This window comes from Callithrix jacchus, chromosome 10, assembly GCF_049354715.1.
Source record: "Callithrix jacchus isolate 240 chromosome 10, calJac240_pri, whole genome shotgun sequence".
Classification (NCBI taxonomy): Eukaryota; Metazoa; Chordata; class Mammalia; order Primates; family Cebidae; genus Callithrix; species Callithrix jacchus.
The window spans coordinates 100,623,986-100,651,430 of record NC_133511.1 but is presented as its reverse complement, the minus strand read 5'-3'; the positions used below and the strand labels follow the sequence as shown (position 1 = coordinate 100,651,430).

The following is a 27,445-nucleotide window of genomic DNA, read 5'->3' as shown; positions in this document are numbered from 1 at the left end:
AAGAAAAGTCCTGTAGCCAAGGGTATAGCAACATTGATTTATAGAACATACAAGTAGTCAGAATTGAGACCTCGAGACTGGCAATACTAGATCAGGGGTCAGAGGTCAGGGAGCACATGGGGATTAGCAATTAGAAATCCAGACAGCCATCTATGGCCATACCACCCTGAATGTGCCTGATCTCGTCTGCTCTCAGAAGCTAAGCAGGGTCGGACCTGGTTAGTACTTGGATGGGAGAAATCCAGACAGCCCCCAGGCAGTCCTGGAAACACCTGCAAGCCTTGCACAGTGTGCCCCAGTCCTTGGATGCATTGGGGTGAGAGACTCCAGGCCTGAGCATTAGATACCGAGGAACAGAGTGGAAGGGACCAACATGAGTGGTAGGAGGAGCAAAGCCAGGCCTATTTTTGGAGGAACTAAAGTGTACAGCAGACTCCCAGGACCACATGTGCAGGGGATGAGGTAAAGCCAACACAGAAGACTCATAGTTGGATATTGGAGTTGGTCCAAGACCTAGTGCAGTGTGATGCTGACATGAAGAGGGTAGAGATGAAGCTCCTTATGTCCTTCATGGGGTTAGGATTGATCCTGGAGGCTGATGTGAGGCTGAACTTAGATACAAGTCAAGAATGTCAAGGGAAGGAAGAATAGAGTTGAGGGACTAGGAACTAGCAAAATCTGACAGTGAATCTATATTCTGTCTTTATAATCCTGAAAAAATAGCTAAAATAAAAAGAAAGCATTCTAACCATTTCAGTCTTGAAAACAATTATGACAAATTCATAAATAACAGATTACATTTTAAAAAACTGTATACATTGGAATTTTATATTTCTTATTGCTTTCCATTTGATTTTCAATATTTTTTCTCCCTGTCATTTTATGTGTGTAGTAATAAAAAATAATTTTACATTTAGGATTTTATAAGAGTGGAACATAGCAGCCATGCATTGATTTGGGATAACACCAAAACAAGCTAGATGTAACTCTAGCAAATACTTTATTGGCTAATTGGCCTCTGCTCTTTCCATGTTGGCTCCAAAGTTTGCATGATAATCCCCAAGTCCCAATAAGCTTTTTCTTGTTAATCTGTGTAATAATGGAATCTGCTTACACATGATGTCATAAGTGAGGGGAGAAAGAAGAGAGCACCTTTTAGTTTGGAATGAAAATGAATTCATTTTCTTCCAGGACCTAACACTGCTTGCAGTTTAACTTGCACATGTGGAAAATGTTCAAGAAATCCATAATTATCCAGAGGAAAGTTGCACTCAGTATGAAATATAATGCTTTTTAAAAAAATGTCTAATTCATAGGGTAACCAGCAGTGAGAACATGGCTCTATATATTGGGGAATGGTAAAGAATGAGGGAGAAAAAAATACATTCTTTGTAATTTGTCCTTCTGTGTAATGTGATTCACCCAACAGGTCTGATAGGGTTTTTCATTGCTTTTGGCATTGCTATGGGGAAGATGGGAGATCAGGCCAAGCTGATGGTGGAATTCTTCAACATTTTGAATGAGATTGTAATGAAGTTAGTGATCATGATCATGTGGTAAGTGGCCTTGTTCTTACTTCTCAGCAGTGGGATGAGAAAGCCTTGGGGGTCCCCAGAGGATATTGGCGCTCTCCCTGCAGAAAAACCTTGGCATGGGGTGATCAAATGTCTTCCCAGAAAGGCCTGGAGAAAGGGTTGCAAATATCTTTCTTAGAGCTTCCCCTAGAACTAAAGTAGGCTAATTATGCCCCTTGGGCTAAATCTAACCTACTGTCTCTGTTGTATGGCCAGCAAGTTGAGAGCAGGTTGTATATTTTTATGTAACTGTCCTGGTTAGGGCTGCTATAACAAAGTACTAAAGACTAGGTGGCTTAGAAACAACAGAAATTTCTTTCTTATGGTTCTGGAGGCTGGAAGTCCAAGATCAGGGTGCCAGTATGGTTGGGTCTGATAAGGGCTCTCTTTCAGGTTGCAGCCCAGCTTCTCATTGTGTCCTCAATTAGAAAGGTATTTATTTTTTTGTTTGAATTTTATTTTATTATAATTTTTTTGAGACAGGGCCTTACTCTGTCACCCAGACTGGAGTGCAGTGGTATGATCATGGCTCACCACAGCCTCAACCTCCCTCATTGCAGCTCAAGTGATCCTTCCACCTCAGCGCCTCAAGTAGCTGGAACTACTACAGGAGCACACTACTATGCCTAGCTAATTTAATTTTTTTTGTAAAGATGAGGATTTTACTACATTACTCAGGCTGATTTCAAACTTCTCGGCTCAGGTGATCTTCCCACCTAGACCTCTCAAAGTGCTGAGATTACAGACATGAGCCACCTCGCTCAGCATGGAAAGAGATTCAGAAAGCCTTCTGGGGTCTCTTTTATACAGGCATTGTCTTAGTCCTTTCCATGTACTATATAACAAGATATCTTAGACTGAGTAATTTATAAACAATAGGAATTTACTTCGCACCCTTCTGGAGGCTGGCAAGTCCAAGAGCAAGACACTAACAGATTTGGTATCTGTTGAGGGCCTATTCCTGTTAGTTGGCAACTTCAGGTGTGTCCTCACGTGGTAGAAGGGGAAGACAGGCTCCCTCAAATGTCTGTTAGTAAGAGCATTGAAGAGTGGAATTCCATACTCATGACCTAATCACCTCCCAGATGGTTTACCTCTTAACACCACTGCACTGGGGATTAAGTTTCAACATATGAATCTGAGGGACATATGAATTCAACATATGAATTATAGTTTTTGCCATTACTTTAAAAACTCACTTTTGTGCCAACCTAATAATTAACTTGCCTAAGAATATTACGGCTAGGTAGAGAAAGAGCTGTAGTTCATATTGGTATCAAAATTCTTGATGCGTAAGCAGGTAGATTTTTTGGTTTGAATTGTTAAGCAATATTGTTTCCTCTTTATACATGTGTTTATAGTCAGTGACTCTGAAATCTAGGGAGCCTAGGAGAGCATGAGCATCGACTCTCTCTCATCATGGAAGCTCTATCACCTTCGATTACTGGAAACGTCTGGTGTCCCATATCCATCAGACAGAAAGCTTTTTACCTGCGTTTGTTTCACATCCCTAGGATGGTCCTGCATGTCTGCCTAGAAAAACGTAAAACCACTCTTAGACCGAGTCACACCCGAGTTCTCTTTTCCACAGGAATTCTGGGTTACCGATTCCCCTTCTCTGCATGTTACAGGACTACCCACCTTCTTTGCCAAACCTCTTCTGATCCTTTTCCACTTTTCTGTAGGTGTCTTTCATGGAAATTCCAGCTGCTTTTTCTCTTCTTCCTTTCCTTGTCTCCCACCCCACCTCACAAGGGCAAAAATCCGTTCCTATTTTTTATCTCCACAAAGCAAACATGGCAATGTGCCCGTAGTTGATTGTTACTAAAACATTAGGAATGAGTGGAATAGCTGAAAGCTCCAAGATTTCAGATCAAGAAGATGCTCCTCACTATTTCATGAATGATATTTAACAGGCCTGGCTTGTTCAGATCATTGTTTTAGGGTGCTTTTAAAACACAGGAAGGTTGCTAGTAAAATAACATGTTCTCTTTTATGACTGTACTGATTTCTTCAGCTTCCCAGGCAATGCTAGATTTCTGAATATTTCTTTTGTATGAAGAGTTGGTAATATGGTAGTTTAGTAAAACATATTTTTAGTCCTTCAGAGAGTTTAGTTCGTGACAATACGCAACGCAGAGTAAGTATCTTGCTTAAACATTAGGATCTTCCATTGTTTTCCTAGAATTTCTAGCAGATTATGCATCCTTACTCCAAATATGCAGCAGATATTTCTGTAATATGATGCCAGTAACATGGGCAATGTGTGTCCTTCCTACATCCATACCAATGTGATTTCCACTAAATCCTTGCAGGAAAGGGAATCTTCTAGGATATCAGATGAGTCAGTGGGATGAAGTGTAGCCTCCCTTCTACCCAGGGATGGAGGGTAGTGGTATGAATTAAGAAGCTTCCTTGGGAGGCCGATGCAGGTGGATCACAAGGTCAACAGATCGAGACCATCCTGGTCAACATGGTGAAACCCCATCTCTACTAAAAATATAAAAAATTAGCTGGGCATGGTGGCACGTGCCTGTAATCCCAGCTACTCAGGAGGCTGAGGCAGGAGAATTGCCTGAACCCAGGAGGCGGAGGTTGCGGTGAGCCGAGATCACGCCATTGCACTCCAGCCTGGGTCACAAGAGCGAAACTCCATCTCAAAAAAAAAAAAAAGAAGCTTCCCATTCATTGAAACCAGAACTCCTAAATACTTATCATCTTGGGAGGTAAAAAGTGGTTGTGAGGCAGGAATAAGACCTTAGAATGATTTCTGACAGCTGTTTAGTTACCTCATCTAGGCTCATAGTCAGGAGGATATCACATGACATGAGATGCCAATTGTACACATTTCTTTAATTCTTTTGCCGCTTCGTCAGAATCAGTATTTGCTAATGATGTATGTAACAAGGTTCTGGATAAAACGGTCAACTGCTCTTTGACCCCTCAAAGCTTAAAAAAGCAGAATTCTTTTCTATGCAGCAGTTACAATAATAATAATAGCAAAATATAAGACTATAATAATTATATAATGTAATTATTAAATATGATATAATTAATTATAATATATTATAGTATGTTACATATTAATATATATATTGTGATATCTATTATATTATATAATAATATATAATAATTTTTATAATATAAGTTAAAATTAACTTCTTGCTATATGTTCCATACTATTTCAGTTATAGTACATGTACTAACCCATTTATTCTTGAGAAAATTGTTATGAAATAACTTAAATGTACCAAATTCCTGCTAAATACTTAATATTATTCCAATTATTTCACATGCATTAGCTCATCTATTCTTCACAATAGTACTGAACAAAAATAGGTGCTTTTGTTAACCCATTTACCAAATGAGAAAACAAAGCACAGAGGCTTACTTGTCCAATGTTGTGGAGCTGTACAGAAGTGATACCTACATCAATTTTTTTTTTTACTTCAGACTAGATTGAATCCAGGATCCTCCTACTGCAAGCTGTATGATGTTAGGCAAGTTAGACACATTCTAAACCTCAAGATTCTGATCTGTAAAATGGGATGATTATAGCATCCATGGCATAGGTTGCTGTGAGAATTAAAACTGTGACCAGGGCCGGACGCAGTGGCTCACCCTGTAATCCCAGCACTTTGGGAGGCCAAGGCGAGAGAATCACGATGTCAGGAGTTCAAGACCAGCCTGACCAACACGGTGAAACCCCAGCTCTACTAAGAATACAAAAATTAGCTGAGCATGGTGACAGACACCTGTAATGCCAGCTACTCAGGAGGCTGAGGCAGGAGACTCGCTTGAACCTGGAAGATGGGGTTGCAGTGAGCTGAGATTGCACCACTGCACTCCAGCTGGGGAAAGAGTGAGACTCCTTCTCAAAAAAAAAAATGGCCAACAGTCATGAAGTGTCTTCTTTGTGCTGGAAACTAAGCACTTTACATGGATTGGTATTATAGTAACAGCTGTTTGCTGTTATTTGATTATCATCAGTTTCAATCCATATCCTTTGTATCTGTTTTCATGAATTCTTTCAGAAGCCTGAAAACCCCTTAATTTTTGTATGATTTTCATATCCTCATTTTCTTATGAAGTTATTTAAAACTTTTTTTTCAAAATTTGAAAAACTTACACAGAAAGTAAAATGTTTCATGATCTTACCCCTATAGAAACATAAAACAAGAAGTAAAATCTCTGCCTACTCTTCCAATAAACCACCATCAATCCACACTGTTAAAGAAAAAAAACTATTAAATGACACTTGTTAAAGCACAGTAGGGCAGATGTTATTCAAGACCATTGCAATGATCACAGGGACTGCAGCAATGGAATTTTGCAGTGGGGAAGAGAGATTGGGCTCACTTGCAAGTACAACATGAGCAAGTGGGACTTTATAGCCATGGAACACGGTGGGGGCAGTGCATGTCCTGGAGTAAGAGGGATTCCGGCTAAGCCAGACCCACAGGATTCTTGCTGAAGGCCACAGAGTGACCAGACATCACCTGAAGAACCTGATCAGATATTGAGGGTGATCAGATTTTGAGGGTGGAGGTTCTTGCTAACTGAACTTAGCAGAGTTTTTTGAGGGACTTTCAAAGGGATAACCTTATAAACTGGATTTTATAAGGTTTAGCAAAGAGCCCAGAAGAAGGTTCAGAAGCCTAACTGAAGTTTAGTCAAACAAAGAATCTTTGTCAATCCATCCATTTTTTTCATTCAATAAATATTCTATTCTGTGCAGGCAATGATTGTAGGTACTAGTGATATAATGGTGAATAAGACAGAAAGGTTCTGGCCCTCATGGAGCTTATATTTCTAGGGAAGGGGGAGAGGGAAAACCAAAAGGGAGCAAGTGTGAGCAAATTGTGTTTGTAACACTTATTACTAATTCAAATAGTAATAAATAGCATGAAATAGTGAGCGATAGTGACGGGGGGAGAAGTGATGGGCCACATGGTACGGTCTGGGAAGGTGACCTTTAATGAAGACCTGCAGAGTGAGCCAAGCAACCTGGTGAATAACTGAGGGGAGGATGTTCCAGGGAGAAGAAGTGGCAGGGAAAGGCTTTTGAGGATCAGAACAAAGGTCTAGAGAGGCTGGAGTGTGGTTGGTGAAAGGGGGCAAAAGGAGGTGAAGTTGGAAAGGTTGGCAGGAGGCAGATCCCTCAGGGTCCTGCAGCGCACCTTGATGGGTTGAAATTTCATTTACTTGCAAAAGCAAGTCCCTGGAAGAATAATAAGCCTGGTGGCTGTACAGACTGCTTTTCACTCTGTCTTGATGAAGCATTCTAACCCACAAATGGTAACTTTTAACAAAATCGCTTTTTGGGTAGCTGGAACACCTATCCCTAAATGGATTGGGAAAAATGGAGATTTGTGATATTTTCGGACCATGGACAGCACCTTTCAGCAACTCTGGGAATGTGTTTAGTTCTGTTGATAAGCTCTTGGAAATGTGTGGGACAGAACCAGAGGGGCTTCACAGCAGGGCTGAGAAAGTCCCTCAGCTTACCTCCACTCCAAATGCCTGTCCCATCATCTGTCCCAGACCAGAAAACCTTAAATGAATTATTCCAGTCAGTTAAGACCTCAAAGATCCTGAAGAAATTGGAGCTAAGGTAAATGGTTTCCAAAAGGTCACCAAGTAATATCCTCATTTCGTCAGTTGCAGTCAAGATTTTTGTTTTCTTGGAATACTGGTTTTCCAATACATCAGAATTACCTGGGAAGCTTGTTTAAATTATGAATGCCCCAAGGCCAGCTCCAGGACATTTTGACTCCATAGGTATGTGGTAAGCCCCGGGAATCACATTGTTAACAGGAAGCTGGGAGTTTCTGACACAAGGACATGGATTGAATTCTAGGCAGCTTGCCTGCTATAGATGAGTAGGTGTTTGTGGAGTCCTGGGAGGGGGATCTTGGTGGGACCCTTAGGCTGGCAAGGGCTGAGGGACAAAGTGGGTGGAGGTTAGAATGGACACAGCAGTAGGAAAAAGATTCCACAGGCCAGTCCTGGATAAATCTGTGGACTTGAAAACAGAGAACAGGACCAGCCTAAGAGCAGCATGGGACCCATTTCCTCTCCCTAGCTCTCTAGCCGTTTCCTTCTAATGTGGAAACTGGACCAACAATCACTGGGCATTATTTGGCTTCAGAACTCTCCTTGAAGCCCTCAGCCTCTTTATGCACTTTAGTTTGTGGTTTTGATTGTTGGCTTCATCTCGGAAGCTTTGAGTGGTAGCCTTGGGTGCTGGGCATTTGCCCTTCCTTTTCCATAGAATGCCATTTTCAATGAGATAATTCATTGAATGGAAACCCAGAAACCCGAAAGCTCCAGTTTCAGAGTGAAGACCTAAGTTATTTGTTTTAAAAATGGGTGCAGTTGGTCGGCCACACCTGTAATTCCAGCTCTGTGGGAGGCGGAGACGGGAGGATTGCTTGAGGCCAGGAATTTGAGACCAGCCTGAGAAAAATAGTGAGACCCCCATCTCTACAAAAATAAAAATAAACAAAAATTAGCTGAGAGTGGTGGCATACACATGGCCACCACTCTCAGGATGAGGTGGCAGGATTGCTTGAGCACAGGAGGTCAAGGTATAGCAAGAAATGATTGCACTACTGAGCTCCAGCCTGGCTAACAGAGCAAGAAAATAGAAATAAAAAATAATAATCAATAAATAAAACAAAAATACGCACAGGAAAGTAATGACCCTAAAAGTCTTCACAGAACAAAGGCTCTTTCCTTCTTCTACGTAATGCTCAGACCAGTCCCAGAGATCGAGGTGTTTGAGTTAGCAAGGGCTTCTGCTTGCCATATGTATAAACCCTAACACTTCACTTTCTGGCCTTTGATTAACACTCTCCACTTACAATAGAAGCTCATGCTTTTCCCAGCTGGCTAAGTACCCCAGAGGTAAATTGTTACCTCTCTCTAGTCCATCTGTCTGTGGCTGAAATGCGTTCTCCAGGAGATGCTCTAGCTAGTCTTTTTTTAGCCAAGAGCCTTGAAAGCATTTTCTCTCCATTCTACAAATTGCTTGTCCCAGGAGAGAAGGAAAATTGAATGACACCCAGAACAGCTTATAGTTGTGTTTTTCTGGACATCTCTAAAAGATGCTTGGTGCTTAGTAAAGAATTGATATCTTGGTTTATGAAGATAAATGCTTTTTGGCTTTATAGGAAGGTGCATTCTGCTTAGTTATTTACAGTCTCGGTGAACAAAGTGCTGGTTCCTGAGACTACCTTGATAATATATGAGATGTTGTGACTATGGGCACACCAGCAGAATATAAACTGGTGAGAGAGCCAAGGGTTTAATGACATGAGCACAGGTTTGTCTCAGACTCCCTAATGTCTAGGGAAGCAATCCTCAAACTTGGCCAGCCTGCACCCCACAGAAAGGAAATGTGGAAGCTTCAGGCCAGGTGCTCATATGTGAAGAGAGCAGCTATACCAATGTTTAACTAATTTGTGTCAGTTACAGATCAGTTCCTTCAGGATTAGGTTCCTCTTGAGAGAATATTTTGCTATAAAATCATCTTGCAATTGGGTATCCCATGAGATGTTCTAGAAAGCATCATTAACTCAGACTTATTAAGCATGAGTGAGGAGAGGACATGGGATACATGTGTGAAAACAGAACCTACAAAGAATTCCTTTGTCGGGACTCAGAGAAATAATGGTAATGACAGAGATGCGAGAGGGGTTCTTAGCAGCACACATATATGCATACTCAAATCTTTAATCCTCGCAACAAATCCGTAAGGTTGGAGTTAGCCTCTCTGAGCCTTGACATCCATATCTGTAAAATGAGAATAAGCCACAAACCATGGTCACATACTAATAGCTGATAAGTGATGAGACGAGCACCATGTCTTATGTAATCGTCACACATGTGTCTCTCATCTACTACTCATGTTTTTTTCTTTAACCCAGGGAAGTGTTTTCTCCAGGCACAACTGCAAGTCTGTACAGATCTTACAATTACAGCAGCCTTTCCTGACTCCCTGACCCCTGCTGGAAGCCTTATCTGGGACTTCATTTTCCCCATAGTCTTTCTCTTAAGTTTGTTAATTTTTAATAAGGTATCAACCTTCCCACAAATATTTTCATGTCAGCCAGAAACTGTCACAGGCTGAACAAATTAATGCCCTAACAACACCATTCTGGATAATAAAGGATTTTAGCAAATATGGGAAGAACATATTTGGATTGAGAGAGAAAATAGTTAGCTTTCCCAAGAGTGAGTAGTTTCCAAACTCTTTATAAAGTAATAATAAGATAGAACTGTAATATCAGTTTATATAGGAATTAGTATATGGTAAATTGCTTATCTACAAAGAGCTGTGATTTCTCACTAAGCGAAAGTGGCTTATCTTGGTTGGGAAAATCCCCCAGTTGGGAGTTTCACAGACCTGAGATGTTCTCTCATTTCCTGGTTTCCTGGTCTTGGGCTGATTAAGCTTAACTTAACTGAGGTTAAGCTTTTCTTAACCTCAGTTTCGTTATTTGCCTAGTAGCAATAATGACACCTAGATTTTCGAGTTGTGGTAAGAATTAAGTGACGAACTGTGTGAGCAGCTCTCACCATAGTGCTTAAAACACAATGAAAGTCGCCGGCATTGTATGGAAAAAATACTTTCAGACTTAGAAGTCATAAAACCACCTTTCTCTAAATGTATATTTTGGCTCAAATGGTTTCCTTGTTTCTCTCTCTCTCTCTCTCCCTCTCTCTCTCTCTCTTACTCTTTCTCTCATTTTAATATATTCCCTATCTTCCAAGGCAAAAACAATGCAAATTTACAAATTCCAGTTTACAGCTTTCTAAAAAGCTCAAAAGTCATTCCCAAACTTCTAGGAAAGAACTGAAGAACCCAAATCAAACCAAGATTCCCAGCGACACACCTGGGTCTCTCACTGTGAACTTGACAGCAAAGCTAAAAGACGGTCTCTCCTTTATTCGTAGAATTCACCGTAGCAACAGAGTTTGCCTTTGGACTTTTCAGCAGAGCAGGTGCCACTGGATTCAAAAAACAGATTTTGGTTAAGGAAGTTGAGATAAAGTAAAAAGTAACATCTGTAAAATCTCATGACCCTCTCTCTCAGCAAAACTCTTTATTTTTTTTGCTACAGTAAAGCCAAGTGTTTTCCTCAGGGTGAGGTACAGAGGAAGCCCAGGTTCTGAATCCCATAATGATCTCTTCATTGCTGTTTTTCTCTTTTGTGTTTTTCAGGTACTCTCCCCTGGGTATCGCCTGCCTGATCTGTGGGAAGATCATTGCAATCAAGGACTTAGAAGTGGTTGCTAGGCAGCTGGGAATGTACATGGTAACAGTGATCATAGGCCTCATCATCCACGGGGGCATCTTTCTTCCCTTGATTTACTTTGTAGTGACCAGGAAAAACCCCTTCTCCTTTTTTGCTGGCATTTTCCAAGCTTGGATCACTGCTCTGGGCACCGCTTCCAGGTAGAGAACAAATCACCTTTCTCTTTGTTCACTCTTTTGCCCTCTTTGCCACTTCTTGTTTCTTAAAACTCTCCCATCACAAAGTTCAACAAGAACACTTGGCACACATTGCTAAGATCTTCTGGAAAAGGTGAATGCTTTGAATTTTTGGCTCCTTCTAGGATCTTCTGAGCCTTCTGATGAACATTTTTGCTGCTTTGCAACTATATTGGAAATATGATCTCACATTAAATTTTTCAGATAAATGCATGCTATTTGTTTGCATGCCTAATTTTCCACTTGTATCATTAATTTAGTTTTAAATGTCTTCCAAAGGGAGTTTAACAGGATGCTTTTCAATTAATATTTCACCTGTGATTTGGAAAATGCTATCGCAGAATATTACCCTGAAGATTTTGGCAAATAAATTTTCAGAAGTAGGAGAATAGCTTTTACAAAGTAAATGGTATGTTAGGTGAGATTTTTCTGACAAAATTCAGCCAAGTCTTTGACCTCGATATGAACCTCTAATGGATTATCTTTCTCCAGAGTTAACTTGGCATTGATGAAGAATCAGTTCCCCATATATTACCTAGTTCCAGTGCCTAGAAAGCCAAAGAGGACCCCAGAGATATGCAGAGAAAAATCATTTTTTGGAATATTATCTTGGACTGAATCTAACAAAAACAACCCAGAAAATGAACAAGAAGAAATACGTAAGAAATGGCTTACAACTGGGCTGGGTACTGTGGCTCATGCCTGTAATCCCAGCACTTTGAGAGGCCGAGGCAGGCAGATCGCTTGAGGTCAGGAGTTTGAGACCAGTCTGGCTAACATGGTGAAACCCCATCTCTACTAAAAATACAACAATTAGCTGGGGGCAGTGACAGGTTTCTGTAGTCCCAGATACTCAGGAGTCTGTGGCAGGAGAATAGCTTGAGGCAGAGGTTGCAGTGAGCTGAGATTGTGCCACGGCACTCCACTCTGGGCAACAAAGTGAGGTTCCATCAAGAAAGAAAGAAAAGAAGGAAGGGAGGGAGGGAGAGAGAAGAGGAGAGGAGAGGAGAAGAGAGGAGAAGAGGGAAAAAGAGAGAAAGAGGGAGGGAGGGAAGGAAGACAGGGAGGGAGGGAAGGAAGGCAGGGAGGAAGGGAAGGAAGGAAGGAAGGAAGGAAGGAAGGAAGGAAGGAAGGAAGGAAGGAAGGAAGGAAGGAAGGCAGGCCAGCCTTACAATTGAGAATTTTTAAGACTAGTGTTTTATTTTCAGCTTGCAATCATTGCTTTATTTCTGCACACATGTCCTTGGGTCACAAAACTAAGACTGAATCATGAAACAGGTGGCAGGGAGGCAAGCAAATTCTGAAACCCGTAGCTCATCATCAGGTTCTTGCTGCAGAACCTGTGCCCATGCACTTCCAGTGAGCTGCCACTCCGTGACACAGCAGGGCCTGCTGCTCCAGCTACTGAGCAGACAGTCAGGTTTCCCTTAAGCAACCTAACAGACCTATGATGGTGACTACCTGGAAAGTCAAATTAAATTTGCATCTTGCAAATCAATGAGGATTCGGCGCTAGTAGAAAATGGGGTTTCAGGCAAAGCTGGAATATATACAATCTTAGGGATCTAGATTCTGCACCCAGTTTCCAAAGATGAAGGCAAATACTTCAAAATTTCCTTCTTTGTTTTATAAATTTCCCATGACTAAGTATCTCCATACAGATCTTCTCCATTTGGAAAAAAAAATCAGGGGGAGTGGGGGGACAACCTGGTTTTTAATTGTATTTTTGTTTTCTGGTTGTGAGCCTCGTATCTCATACTTTATCTCATATGAGGCTCATAACCAGAAAACAAAAATTAAATTAAATTTCCGCAGGCTGATTGTGAAAAAGTTCAGGCAGTGAATACAATTTTGAAGAAGAAAATGAGCTTTGCCAATTATTCTATCACCTGGTGATAACTGGTCATAACCTTTTAATTATTTATTAGTTATATACCTTTCCAGCTCTTACTATTTATGTGTGTGTGTGTGTGTGTGTGTGTGTGTGTGTGTGTGTGTATAATTTTACAAACAGCTTTTTTTTTTTTACTGGTCAACATATCATAAAAGTTGTATCTACTGCAATAGACTCTACTACTATTTTTTAAACTGCAAAATAATCCTCTGTATGTACTGCAGTGCAAACCCCACCCCATCCCAACCTCAGTGATATTGTACATTTAAGGCATGTCTATTAAACAAAGCTGTGACAAACATCCTTACACACACATCTCTGCAAGTTTGATGATCCCCTCAGGATAAGTGGAATTTCAGAGTCAAATGGTATGCACATTGACGATTTTGAAGTACGTTGCCAGATTGCTATTCAGAAAAATTTATTATTGTATGTTCCCATTAACTGGGGTTTGAGGGTGTGCCCTTCCCCACTTACTTGCCAGCTCTGGATACTACTGGTCACTTTGATGCTTTTCAATCCTATTGGTGAAAAGTAATCTCATGAGATATGCCTATCTTTACTTCTCTTTCCCCTCCCCTTTCCCCTGCCTTGAGAATTGTTTGTGAACTTGGTCATTTTCCTGTTGGGGTATTTGTCCCTTCCTGATTGATTTTTAAGCTCTCTTTTTGTATAAGAATATTAGCTCATGTGTCACTTCTTGCCAATAATGCTCCTCTGCCCTTGACATTTGTCTTAAAAATTTACTGTGCTTTTTGCCTCTAGAAGTTTTAAATTTGTGCTTAGTCAAGCTGTCAATACTTTTCTTTAGAATTTGGAATTTAGATTTTGCTTAGGAATAGTTTTTCCAAGTTAATACAATATGACTTTTTATTTTCTTCCAATACCTTTATGGTTTAGATCTTTAAACTATTTCAAAAACATTATTGTTATTTTCTTTTGAATGACTAGACTATTGTTTCAGTAACTTTATAAGACAAGGTGAATCTTAAGGGGATTTGGATGGCCCAAATTTGTATTTAAATCAGAGACAAATGCTCAGATTATCCAACCAAGGCTGCAAATATGAGACCAATTTCTTCTCCTAACCCTGTATTTCATTTGGGAAAAAAAAAAATGTGGTTTTAATATTTAGTTAAAATGTGGCTTTTGCCTGGATGTGGAATTTCTTTTTTTAAAAGGCCGTGTGTCATGAGTCATATACCAAGAATTAACTCAAAGTTTCTTTGCCATTGTGGTCACAAAGAAGAAAAAATGCGAAACCCAGTGACAGCCCACTAAGTATCCTTCCTGCCTCCTTGACCCTTGTATAGAATAAAGATGTTGTGGGTAGTTGACAGGCTTTTCTCAATGGTTCCAGAGGCTGGTGTCAGGGAGGACAGATGGAGGGGTGGCCTGAGACTGACTGTCCTCATCCCTCCAACTTCAGTGCAGGCTGTTTAATATGGAAAAAAATAAGCATTTCAAATATCTCACAGTTATTATTAGCAACATTTGAAGACGGTCACATGTCCATGGAGGCAGAAGTCAAAAAAACAATGTGGAATGTCAGCCCATCCACACAGGAAAGCTTGAAATTCAAATCCTCAAGTCCTAGTTTGATCGGGTGGGTGGGTTTTGTAAGACACAAAGAGATCCTGTCCAGTAGAGAAATAGAAGATATTTTTATACCTTACCAATCATTTTCCCCAGTCTACTTAATTGTCCAAAGACCATTTGATGACATTTTTGAAAAATGAATGCAATAATAAATATACATGTATTCCAGCAATCCCAGATGTGTCCTGAGAATCCTGGCCACCAACCATAACTGAGCAATCAGCTCAGACCAGACCTGGTGTCCTGGCAACCTTTCGAAAGGGCCCAGGAAAGGGTTGGGTAAGAGGAAGAAAGGGACACTGACCTCTCATTGAGACAACAAGCCAGGTCTGATGGCATCCCCTGCATGCGAATGAGGCCAGACTCCAACTTTGCCCTGGGTTTACAAGATTTTAGTTATGAGATGTCCCCCAACAAACATTTCTTCTTCCTACCCAAAACCAAGAAGGAGAAATGAGGCAGACCCTGTCCTGAAATCACGAAGAATGTTCTGGTAAGATAAATCTGGCTCTCCTAGGGTTGTTTTAAGAGCTTGTGTGCCAGTGGTTTGATAAGATGCACATCTGGGCATCCCTTATTTTAGGGCTTCTGATTCGTTGGTTCTGGATAGGCCCTGGAATCTTCATTTCATTTAGCTTCCATGAAGCAGATGGTCTTCTCTGACTCTTTGAGAAACCAAGACTTCTACGGGGATCTATGTCCAGCTTTGTCACTAATTCTGACCAGTAGAAGGAGGGAACTTTGACAAAAGCTGTAAATGCAAGAGCGAAAACACCTCCAAATGTTGTCTGCATTGCATGTTTTCTAATTCACTTTGCTAAAATTTGAACAGAAAAAAGTCAAGCAGATGAACCATGAAGGACTCCCATGGCAGTCTGAGTGTTCTGCATTGCTTTCTACATAAACTTTGCAGCAAATCCACTCACCCTCCCATGCACTTCTATCCACATGGAAATAATATTCTGCTGGCCTTTAGCAACCCTTATTTTTGTTGGTCTTCAATTTTGAAAACATATGAACATGTCAGGAATTCTGGCCTTTGAGGCTGGGTCATGTGGCCATGAATTCACAACCTGGGCCTGGGAGGAGTGGGGAGTGAAGTCACTTTATGTTTAATCTTTGCTTTGCTACCGAGCATATGCTTTCCTGCTCCATGCCATTGAAGTGACTGTAGAATTGGCTCACAAGCTTATATTGGGGAGTTGGACTATCTGTGAGTTTCCCCAGTGAATTTCTCAAAGCTCAGGTTCATGCTGAAGGGTGCTGGACATGTTTATTGTTGTAAAAATTAGTAAGCCCAGGTCAGGGCAATTTCCAGGGAGTGGATACAATCCATGTAGTCATTTTATTGGAAACAGCATTTCTAGCACGAAATTATGGGTTACTCAAAAATCACTCATCCCACTTTACTGCTGATAGCTGATTCTTTTCTGTTATAGGTGGTTTTTGTTTTGGGTGTTGTTTTTTTTTTTTTGCAACCCAATTAATGTGGGCAATCAGATACATTTCAATATCAAATCCAAGATGTAAACAGTGTCAAAAAGAAAAAAACTTGACATTCTGAGTATATCTCTAAAACTAGAACCAACGAAAATATTTTGCTGCCAATTAGCATCTTAATAAGATTGAATTTGAGCCTCCAACTCACCAGTTTTTAATTTGTCTCCAGATACTGCTTTTCTGCATGTTACATTGTTTGACTGAAACAAAACAGGAAAAACTTGGAAGTGACATTCCAGTTTGTGCCCTGTCCTGCTCCTCTAAAGTGGACATCACCCTGTCTCTCTCTTTCTCTTTGGTCTCAGTGCTGGAACATTGCCTGTCACCTTCCGTTGCCTGGAAGAAAATCTGGGGATTGATAAGCGTGTGACTAGATTTGTCCTTCCTGTTGGAGCAACCATTAACATGGATGGTACAGCCCTTTACGAAGCCGTGGCCGCCATCTTTATAGCCCAAATGAATGGTGTTGTGCTGGACGGAGGACAGATTGTGACTGTAAGGTGAGGAGGGTGGGGTGAAACACAAAAACAACCTTCTACCCTGCTCCCCCTCCACACTAACTCCATGTGACAGAGGCCACTTGAATTTCAGTTCTGCTGGTGGAAGACAATGAAGGGAATAAAATTAGAGGAATTATTGGCCGCCTTCGAAGGGAAAACATTGTGACAAGAAAAAAGACTCATTACTACTGCCTGTTTGTATTGCACATGTCAACTTGCTTTAGAAATTGGATATTATTTGATTTTTAGTGATTCTGTGATGTAGACAGGGTAATTTATTTGCCCATTTAATAGATGAAGAAACTCAGGCACCAAGAGGCATGGTAGTTTGTCCATGGCTACAGCATGACTGAGTAAAGTCAGCGTCAGTAATGATCTGGCAGGACTGTAACTGAGGCCGACATCAGCTGACTCTGGATCCAATTTTTGTTTCACTAAAATATGCTCCCTTCAATAGTCCATCACCAGAGGGTGATAGCAGAAATGACAAAATACTGGAAGAGGTTCCTCAATATGACATATAAGATTTTATTACAAATAAATAGCACATAGTTTTGCTTTTACTAAAGTGATTTTTATGTGCATTCATCATTTTAAAAATTCAGAAGGAACATTTTCCTAAGAGATCATTAAAAACGCATTGCTTCACCATAAAGACCACACCTATTAGCCAAGCCAACACTTCAGTTTCTTATTTATAGGTTAAGTCATTGAAAATATCAGACTTCAACCCATTCAACGTTATATAGACATTATAGCATGAAATGAAGCTTTTTGCAATCATCACTTTAATATTAGCACCCCCAACCCATCGAAACATTTCAATTAAGCCAGAAGCCAATTTCTGCCTTAACTTATGTCATATCCCTGCTCTCAGTCTCAATTTCCTTATCTATAAATAAGGAAGGTATTCCAAATTTGGGGCTGCAAGATGGTAGTTCATGGATGGACTCCCAGCCCAGAGTGTTGCTTTGTTTGCTTGAAGTATGTTGTGAAAGATTAGAAATTTATCCTCTTATAAGATAGCTGCCCCTCAGTTTCCTACAGTCTCCCCTGCTCCCTATTACTTATGCCTAGTCTGCTGCACCTGTCACCACAACTTGGCCCTTTAGCACATGGGAGTTTGTCAGTCTTGGACTCAACAATTTATAAGTTTTATTTTCCCTCTAAGATTCTGTAGGATCAGAAAACATAGGGAATAAGTGGGTCACATTCCATGTGACAGATATACTTGTAGTAGAAAGAGAATTCCAAATATTAGAACAGCCCAGGCCTGGGTGATTCACTTCAGAAAATGAATGAGGTAGACACTGGAACATACTTTCATCCTCCATGATGATAACCACTCCATTCTTTTGGTTCCTCTGAGGTGGCAGACTATTTCCATACATTACTTTGAACATGCCCAGCAGTCCTGAAGAGAAGAGATAGTCATTATCCTCATTTTACAGAGGAGGCATGTGAGGCTCAGAGAAATTATCTGACAAACCTAGGTCTCATGGCTGTGGGTGCCAGAGACACAAGTCAAATTTACCTCTTTCAACCACAGGTCATTTCTGCTTTCCAACTGGGACTCAAAAAAAAATACATTAGAATAGTGTTTTTATTGATATTTTTTCCATTGGGCATTAGAAGAGGCAATATTATTTTGGTTCCAGCTAAGGCACTAGCCTCTTTCTCCCACTTCAAACCCCAGGCAGCACTGTCAACCTCTATATTAGAAACTTTGGTAATAAGCTTATGCCTGGTTGGCTCATGTTATTCAACAGTCTATTCTCCTGTAGGCCCTTAGTGGGCCAGGCCCCCTCTTAAGAAGACCCACTTCTCTTAGGAAACGATCTCTCGCAAAAGGCAGTGCCCATTTGGGTCTGATGTCTCTACATGCTCAGATTGCTAAAAAGTCAAAGTCAGGGACTGCCCAGTGTCCTTTAATCATGTCCTCTATGTGTTCTAGGGGCTGATACTGCCATGGAATGGCCACCTCAGAGCCTGTGCTTGATCTAACTCTGAGGTATTCAACCAGCTCAGAGACATTTTTGTAGAAACACAGCTTTCTCCTCTCACCTTATAACCATTCCAGAAGATTTCATGAATATCCCGTATGCATCTGAGTTCACTTTAGCAACTAAGTCAGCAAATAGAGAAAAGAAAAGGTTCACCATGTTTAATACATACACACACACATAATATGAAAACATGAAATAACAATCACATTTATTCAATCAGCTAGAATGTATCATCTGAAACATCTCCTAGAGGTTCTTTTGCTAAATCATCTCACCTCATATGTAGATAAGGAAACAGAGGCTCAGAGAATAGATCACACACAGCCATCTAGAGGAACAACTACAATTCAAGTTTCCAAATGCTGACATATGCTTCCTTTAATTAAAAATTTTAATTTGTGATCCTAGAAACAGCCCTAAAAAGTAGGGATTGGGTTCTATATTTTACAGATGGAGAAAATGAAGCAGAGTAAGATGAGGTAATTGGCCCAGGATCACACTGTTTATAAGAGGCAGAAATGGGGTTTGAACCCAGGCCACCTCACTCTGGGGTTTGTGCTTTTAACCATTACACACACTGCCTCCACTATACTATACTGTTGGGTTGCAAAATAATAATTTTTATATATAATACAATCTTCACAACTACCCCATGAATTATATACTATAAGGGATCCTCAGTTTTCTCATCTGCAAAATGGGAACAATAACAAATTCTAGGGTGGCTGAGAACATGGTGCCTGGCTCATCGTCACTTGTCAATAAGTGTTAGCTTCTGATGTTATTATTAATGATGTCAAAATACTCCTAGAATATTAAAGGAAAAGGTGGCAGTGACATCATGAGTACCATGATGTTACTGACAATGGAAAATGTACTTTAGGTCAGAAGATCAAGCCTCTCTACATTATGTCCTAACAGATATCACATGAGACTGCTAACCTCCCTTACTTTAATTCTCAAAGATGAAAAGGGCTTCTTAATGAAGTCTTTTGCAAGCAAAGGTAATTTCTTGTCCCTCAACTCTTGGTCAAGATGGTAACCATGTTTTCCATTAAGTTCCCACTATTAGATGGGAACTTTGAGTTGGGAGAATGGACCAGTGAGTGATTGCATTTGTGCTTAAATTATATAAATTTATCTATGCAGGGTTTTTCTCATATTAACAGCGATACTACTGAACATTTTCACTTGAAAAAAGATGAGTTTTACCATACACGTTTAAATCTCTGGCCTCTGGGTGAGTTCAGTTAAATCCTCCTAAATTGTAGACCCCTCAAGGACTACCTCTGGGCCACACACTACGGGTGTATATGCTTCATGCCTGCAGTTTATTTGGAGGAAAATAGCCAAATCTGTGTTCGTGCTGCACTTCCAAGTAAATTCTTCATCCTCTCCTTTCACTGCATGTAGGAAAATAGTGATTAGGAATTCTCAGCATTATTATTAATTCATGGAATTTCAATATAGGGAGAGATCCAGGCCATGAAGGGCCAGCATGGCATTGAAATCAAGCAGACCACTCTTCAAAGCCCAGCAGACCATGTTCAAACTGTGTGACCTAAATTTCTCCACCCATCCTATCTATGTTTTCCTCCTGGTGAAAGCAGGTGTTCCCATGTATTTCCCTTGCAGGGCTACTGTGAGGGTCTCATCTGATATTTTGTGTCTGGTATCTTGACAGCTTCCAGGAACCCTAGAGAAGTGAGCCAGGGTAGTAGAAGCCCAGGCAAAGCAGAAAGCAATGAGGCGAGGCAGAGAAAATCACTGCCCAAGGAGCTCTGGCAGGGCTTAGAATTTCACAGACAGACACGATGTCCACGGCAGGGTGAGGGTAATATTAGGGTGGAGGAAAAGAGGGGAAAGCAACTTCTAGGAAGAATTATCTTTATAAGACTTTGTCTCACACAACCAAAAGATAACCAGATAATTGGCCACAGTGCAAAGGGATATGCAGGAGTGACTCAGAGCAACTGATGCTGTAAGTAATACAGTCAAGGTCAAGACTGTTGGAACTTGGGGAGTTCCCCTTCCCTGGTGTTCTGTATGTTTGGGAAATGGTTGAGAATTCCCATCTTCCAGCTCTTGGGGCTTGAGGGAAAGTTTTCATTGCAAGCAGCCTGGTCCTGTACAGATTTCTTGATAAGAAAAACAATTCACATTTACTGGGCGGAGGGGGGGGGGTGCAATGTGCCCGGCCTCTTCTAAGTGCTTTTCAATTTATTAGCTCCTGAAAGCTTCTGACCACCCCATGAGCGAGATACCATTACTATCTCCTCTTTACCGATGAGAAATCAAGCACAGAGAGGTTAAGTTGGCAGTAGTCATGTGGTTATTAAGTGGCAGAGCTAGAATTTGAACTCAGGTTGTTGCAGAACTTTCACTGATGAGCACTCCATACTGTACCTCCAGTGACCCGGATGGATTCAAGGAAATTGGAGTTATCTGAGCTCTGACACCAGCTCCACATTGGTGGGGGAGGCAAAGTCATGGATGGGGTCTGAAGATCACACCTAGGGAAGGGTTTATGCAAGGAGGGGCCTAAACCTGGGAAAGATGGCAATACGGGAAAAACAGCTCAAACCACAGGCTCTCCAGGGAACTTCATCTAGGTACACATAAGACTAGGTATATTCAGGTCCCTCCCGATGATAAGACCCCAGGATTCTGTGCTTGATCACACTGATGGCGTGGATTTAGTTTAGACAATTTGAAAGGTTACCTCTCAGCTTATAAAATTTCTAGGATTTCACAATCACAAAGAAAGCAGGCCCCCTTGCCTTTTGAAACCCACAAAAAAAACTTAGGAATCCATATTTCCAAAGTAATCTTACATTTTGATATGACAGCTTTGTATAAATGGCATCCAGAAAAGAAGAAAAAAAGAGTGATTGCTTTTTGCTGGACCACAGCAGGCTCCCTGGTGTCAAGACAGTGCACTTGAACTCTAGATTAACGCTCTCCCAGAGACAAACTTCAGAATGGTGCTGGGTGTGCCCCTGGCATTGCTTGGAAAGAACTGATGAGATGCTTCAGAAAGAAAGCATCCTTCTCCTTCATTATCATTTCTTGGCATCCTCTTTCTGAATAATGTATTTTGCAGCCCATGGTGAGGCGTCCAGGTGCCTGATGCTTACTGTCATTTGGAATCTGTTGATTTCTTCCCCTGATGTCCACTCGGTTGGGTCTGGATATTTGCTATTCTGAGTTCTCATGTTAACCTTGGCAATGGCCTTCTCAGACCCTTGCCACGTAGTCTCTGGTGCGCACAGAGGCATAAAAGTGTAAGCAGAAATGAATGCAGTTGTATTTCCATGGGAGGATTAAGGGTGATTTGTTTTTCTTCTTTAATATTTCATTGCCTGCTTTTAGAGTTATGCTTACCTTATTTGAGCCCTGTGATATATTAGACTAATTGGATAGCATGATGGGAATAAGGCTCCAATCCATGAATTTATAAGCTTATATCATAATTGAGCAGAATCCAAATAGGCCTTAATCCCTAATTCCTGAGCCTTGTTACTTTAGATTCCTCTATTTCTTGGTGGAGAGTTGGGGAGGGGAGGGGTTTGGGGGGTGAAATTTATGGCTGCAGGAAAATTAGAGCTTAAAATTGCCAGAATTGGTTTTGCTAAGATTCTTTCCATTCCCATGACCTGGACTTCTCTGTTCTCGTAGCCTCACAGCCACCCTGGCAAGCGTCGGCGCGGCCAGTATCCCCAGTGCCGGGCTGGTCACCATGCTCCTCATTCTGACAGCTGTGGGCCTGCCAACAGAGGACATCAGCCTGCTGGTGGCTGTGGACTGGCTGCTGTAAGTGCCTGTGGATGGGGTTCTGCTGGGACTGAGAGTACTGCCTCCCAGGGATGGACAGATGGAAAGGTTGCAGCCAATCCCCATGGCAATGCCCTTACTCTTCCTTGCTCCTTCCCTCTCACATTTACTGGATACCTATTTGAGAACCAAAGAAGAAAAAAATGAAATCTTTGAAGGCCTCACAGTCTAGTGGAGGAATCAGATAAATTGTGATGCAAAGTTAAAAGCACAATAATAAGGAACCAGCTACTGATGCATTCAAAGAATCTCAGAACATTATATTGAATGAATGGCGCCAGACACTAAGGAATATGTACTGTATGATTCCATTTATATGAAGCTCTAAGAAAAGACAATGTAACACATAGCAATAGAAAGAGATCAGTTGGGGCTGGGCACTGTGGCTTATGCCTATAATCCCAGCACTTTGGGAGGCCAAGGCAGGTGGATCATCTGAGGTCAGGCTTTGGAGACCACCCTGCCCAACATGGTGAAACCCCGCCTCTACTAAAAATACAAAAAATTAGCCAGGAGTGGTGGCATGCACCTGTAATCCCAACTACTCGAGAGGCTGAGGCAGAAGAATGGCTTGAACCTGGGAGGTGGAGGTTGCAGTGAGGCGAGACTGTGCCACTGCCCTCTAGCCTAGGGGACAGAGTGAGACTTCGTCTCAAAATAATAAATAAATAAATAAAATAAAAATAAAGAGATGAGGGGTTTCTTAGGGCCAGGTATAGGGGCATAGAGATTAACTCAGAAGGAAACCTTTGGGAGTGACAGAAATGTTCCATATGCATAGATATGCACAGGTGTCTACATTTGTCAAAATGCTTCAAACCATGCACTTAAAATGGGTACATTTTGTTGTATGTAAATTACACTTCAATGAAGTGACTAAAACATGGCACACACATATAAGCACAGTGGTAGAGAGAGGCCTTCATCCTAGTCAAGAAGGGAAGGACAGAACAGAGAATATCAAGAAACATGAAAATGGGAACTGAATTTGAGTGTTCACTAAGTGCCAGCTACTAGACCAGCACTTTACATTTTCCTCTTTAACAACCTTGAAATTTCCACATTATTATTCCCACTTTATAGATGAGGACACTGAGGTTTATAGAGGTAAAGGGGCCTGGGAGTGGCAGAGAGTCAACCCTGGACCTGCCTGCTTCTGGAGTCTGCCAAGTTCTCGTTTATGGTCACATTCAAGCATCTAAAAGCAGTGTAGCTAAGCTGAACCATAACCAGTAGGTAAAAGCTTCTCAGGTATATGTAAGTAGAGGGGGAAACATGACATTACAATCAAGGCCAGCCTTCACAGAGGCAATGAGGCTACCAGGAGTGCAAGGATGTATGCGTGGTACTCTTGGAGGCAGGGGGTGGTAAAAGATGATGAGCAAGATGGATAGCCTCCCATTCAGAAAAACATGAACTTGGCCATGTATGGCAGTTCAGCTACCTATCCCAGTGAAGGACATTTGCCTCATGTAGAAGACTCACTGCCCATTCACAAAGGTGGGCAAGTCTAACCAGATGGTCCTTGATAGGGGGGTTAGAATGGATCCCCTCTAAGTGTCCACCTGGGTTCTGATGTTCTGTGAGATGTACACTGATGCCTCCTGTCCAGCGTTGGAGTTAAATGATAGGTCCTCCAGCAATGACAGCCTTCAATGTTAGAGGTACAGAGTGACAAGTGGTGGCCCAGAGGCCCAAGGCTAAAGTGCCCATGCTTATTTTTCAAACTACCTCACTTGCCAGTAACAAATTTTCTGACATTTATTGCCATTGATTTTAAGAGCCAGAAACCACATACAGCACATAGTAGGGGCTCAATAACCATGTGCTACTCTTAACCACCTTGTTGCCGTGTGATAATTAGGGTCCTTCCATGTGAGAAAAAAGACAAAGGAAGCCATTTAAATTCTGCTGGCTTTCCCCATGACTTGTTGCTTACTTAAACCCTTGACTCTGCCTCTCAAGTCTTTTCAATGTGTGTCGTCATTGAGGGTCCCTCGCCTGCTGCAACAATATTGCCTTGTTTCTTCTTGGACTTATTTAAACCTCCATTAGAGATTCATCTTTTTTTTTTTTTTTTTTTTGAGATGGTGTCTCACTCTGACGTCCAGGCTAAAGCGCAGTGGCGTGATCTTGGCTCACTGCAACCTCCACCTCCTGGGTTCAAGTGATTCTCCTGCCTCAGCCTCCTGAGTAGCTGGGACTACAAGTGCGTGCCACCACACCCGGCTAATTTTTTGTATTTTTAGTCGAGACGGGATTTCACCATGTTAGCCAGGATGGTCTTGATCTCTTTACCTCGTGATCTGCCTGCCTTGACCTCCCAAAGTCCTGGGATTACAGGCGTGAGCCACTGCACCTGGCCGAGATTCATCTTTTGAAAAATTATTATTATAGAGGTCGCCCCCCGCCACCATTATAATCCAAATGCCCTTAAGTGGAAAAAATGTACTAATATGATCAGGAATGAGGAAAAGGGGCTGATATTTGGTGGGTACCATAATGTCTTTGCATCTGTCTCCATTTAATCCTTAAGGTGCCCTATGTTGTATTTCCAGATGAGGAAACCAGGAGTCAGAAGGGTTGAGTCTCTTTCCTGAGCTTGTATGGCCAGGTCAGCGTACTTCACCTAACTCCAAGCAACTTCCTAATTTGTACTAAGCAGTTCTAACAGTGGGGAGGAGGAGCAGAGAGGCCCAGAGTTGGAAAGGCTGGAGAAGACACACTTATTAGGGCCACCCACTGGGCTATGGTTTGAGTATTTGTCCAGTCTAAAACTCATGTTGATGTTTAATTTCCATTGTAACAGTATTAAGAGGTGAAATCTTTAAAAGGTGATTATGCCATGAAGGCTCCACCTGAGTGGGGTTGGCGCACTAAGAAAGGGAGAGTTCAGCCCCTTCTTGCCCTCTCTTTATTTGCCTTTGCCTTTCTGCCTTCTGCTATGTCATGATGCAGAAAGAAGGCCCTTGCCAGATGCCAGTGTCTTGACCTTGGACTTTCCAACCTCCCGAACTCTGAGCAAACACTGAGCAAACTCTGAGCAAATTTCTGTTCTTTATAAATTACTCAATCTCAGGTATTTTGTTTAGCAGCATAAACTAAGACACACCTGATTCTGCATGCTGACCAGAGAAATTGTTTTGACCCATTGTTTTCTTTTCTCTGCATGAAAATAAAACAAATAGCCTCAATGGGGACAAATGGAATACAATCAAGGTCTTGGCCACTCTTAGAATTCAAGTCCTCCAGCCCCAGTGGGTCTGCCAGTGTGGGCCCTGGTCCTTCTTGGCATTTGTTTTCAAGCCTGTTGGATGCGAGTCACTTCATGAAACATTCAAAACCCTGCCTACTTCTGACCTAAATGTTAGTAAATGAAATAGGAGGGCCGGGTCCTCCCAGATCACCCCATGCAGGTGCTCACACGCTTACACTTGCAAAGGAAAGCAGAGTGTCCTAATTCCAGGGCTGAAGTGTGTCAGCAGGAAGGAGTTGGCTGAATTGTTTTTAAAAAGGATGATACATTTGGATTAACTATATTGATGAAATCATGTAAGAGAAAACCCTATCCTGGGCTGGAGCTGGGAAGAAAGGAGCAAATGAAGAGCTGTTCTCCAGTTCTGGGGCTCTGATCTTAGATGGCGGTAGAAGTGTGATCAAGAAAAAGAGAGTCTAAGAGGCAGGAGCTGTGGCTCTGAGCTCTGCAGTTACTCTATAGGACCTTGGGCAGGTGACTTTCTGAGCCTCAGCTACATCATATGTATAATGGGGACAATAACCTATCAGTGTGGAAGCAAGAGTCTAAGTTCAATGCCTTTGAGTGTCCTTCCAGTTTTAAGAGCTAGAGTAGAATTCTGCTGGGGATGAATATTTATATACAAATAAGCATGAGCATTTCTTTTAAGAGGAAAAAGAAACAGGAAGGGCAGAGGATCCTGGGAAAATGTGCATCGTAGTTTGTAGCTAGGTCAGATCTGCTTTGAATTAGTAATGGTGGCACATTCTCAACAGCAAGAGGAGTTCTGGAAACTAGCTCTTGGTTGTGAGCTCTGTGGCTATTGGGTGCTCATTAGTGAGTAAGTGGTGGGGGCTAAGATGAGATGGGGTGCATGGGAGCCTGGCCATTCCCTAGTTAAGTAATCCGTGGAGGAAAAGCAGAGAAAAAGAAAAGGGGGTATTTTTTTTTCCTCTTTAGCAAAGGTTTGTAAGCTTTCATAACTCTAGTAATTTTTCCATTTAAAACCAAACAAAGCCCACAGTGACATTTAGTGTGTTACAGTGTTTGCCAACTGCTGGAGGCCAGCCAACTTCGTTACTGCCCTCTAAGCCCTGGATAGTTCTCAACAGTGAGGCTTAGCTGCTCTGTAAATGTCATGGTGAAAACCAAGATTCCGGAGCGCTGAAAATGCCGAGTCCTAGAGCACCAGATGGGTGGGACTGTTTAAAACCAGAACCTTCCCCTGGGTCCAAGAAGCCCTTTGTGTCAGGAGCCCTTGGCACATATTTATGAGAGACGTCGCTGACACCTCAGAGTCTCTGAAGGAGGCAGGATGGAGTGATAAATGGGAGCCAATACCAGGAAGAGGTAATAAATAACTGGGACTGGCTACAGGAGGGAAAAGGAAAATCAAAATAAAGTGAAATCCAAGTAGACCTATGGCCCAATTCCCACATAAGAATCTGCTGGTGAGATCTTTTCTGAACTTACATGTGCTAATTAGGGAGTATAGTTGGGATGGCATTTAGAAGGAAGACCTCAAAGGGCCTCCACCCTCCAGGACTGCTCTGAAGCTCCTCGCATTAGTATTCCTCTCTGGAGGGAATAGAGCGTTTGTTCTCAAACTCCAACATCTCCCAGAAATTTATCTGAGGCAGGACTAGAGAATTGGCACTTCTAACAAGTTCCCAGGTGATTCTGATGATGCAATCTTCAGGGACTCCCCCTTTCAGAAGCAGTGAACTAGAGATAGGGAAGAAAAACAGGGGTTTCTGGTTGTGGGTATGTGAGCACTTCTACTTTTTTTTGAGTAACTGTTGACA

At 41.6% G+C, this 27,445-nt stretch overlaps 1 protein-coding gene across 11 annotated transcripts in view; it reads left to right on the top strand.

Annotated features, from left to right (window-relative positions):
• The window catches only part of SLC1A2 (solute carrier family 1 member 2), a 165,560-nt gene that overhangs the window by 113,122 nt on the left and 24,993 nt on the right, over positions 1-27,445 (top strand). For all 11 annotated transcript variants that reach the window (XM_035262358.3, XM_078340843.1, XM_078340846.1 and 8 more), the window contains 4 exons: positions 1,430-1,556; positions 10,804-11,037; positions 16,371-16,565; positions 22,250-22,384. In XM_035262358.3, coding sequence (XP_035118249.2) covers positions 1,430-1,556; positions 10,804-11,037; positions 16,371-16,565; positions 22,250-22,384 — 691 coding nt within the window. The remainder of the gene's footprint in view (positions 1-1,429; positions 1,557-10,803; positions 11,038-16,370; positions 16,566-22,249; positions 22,385-27,445) is intronic.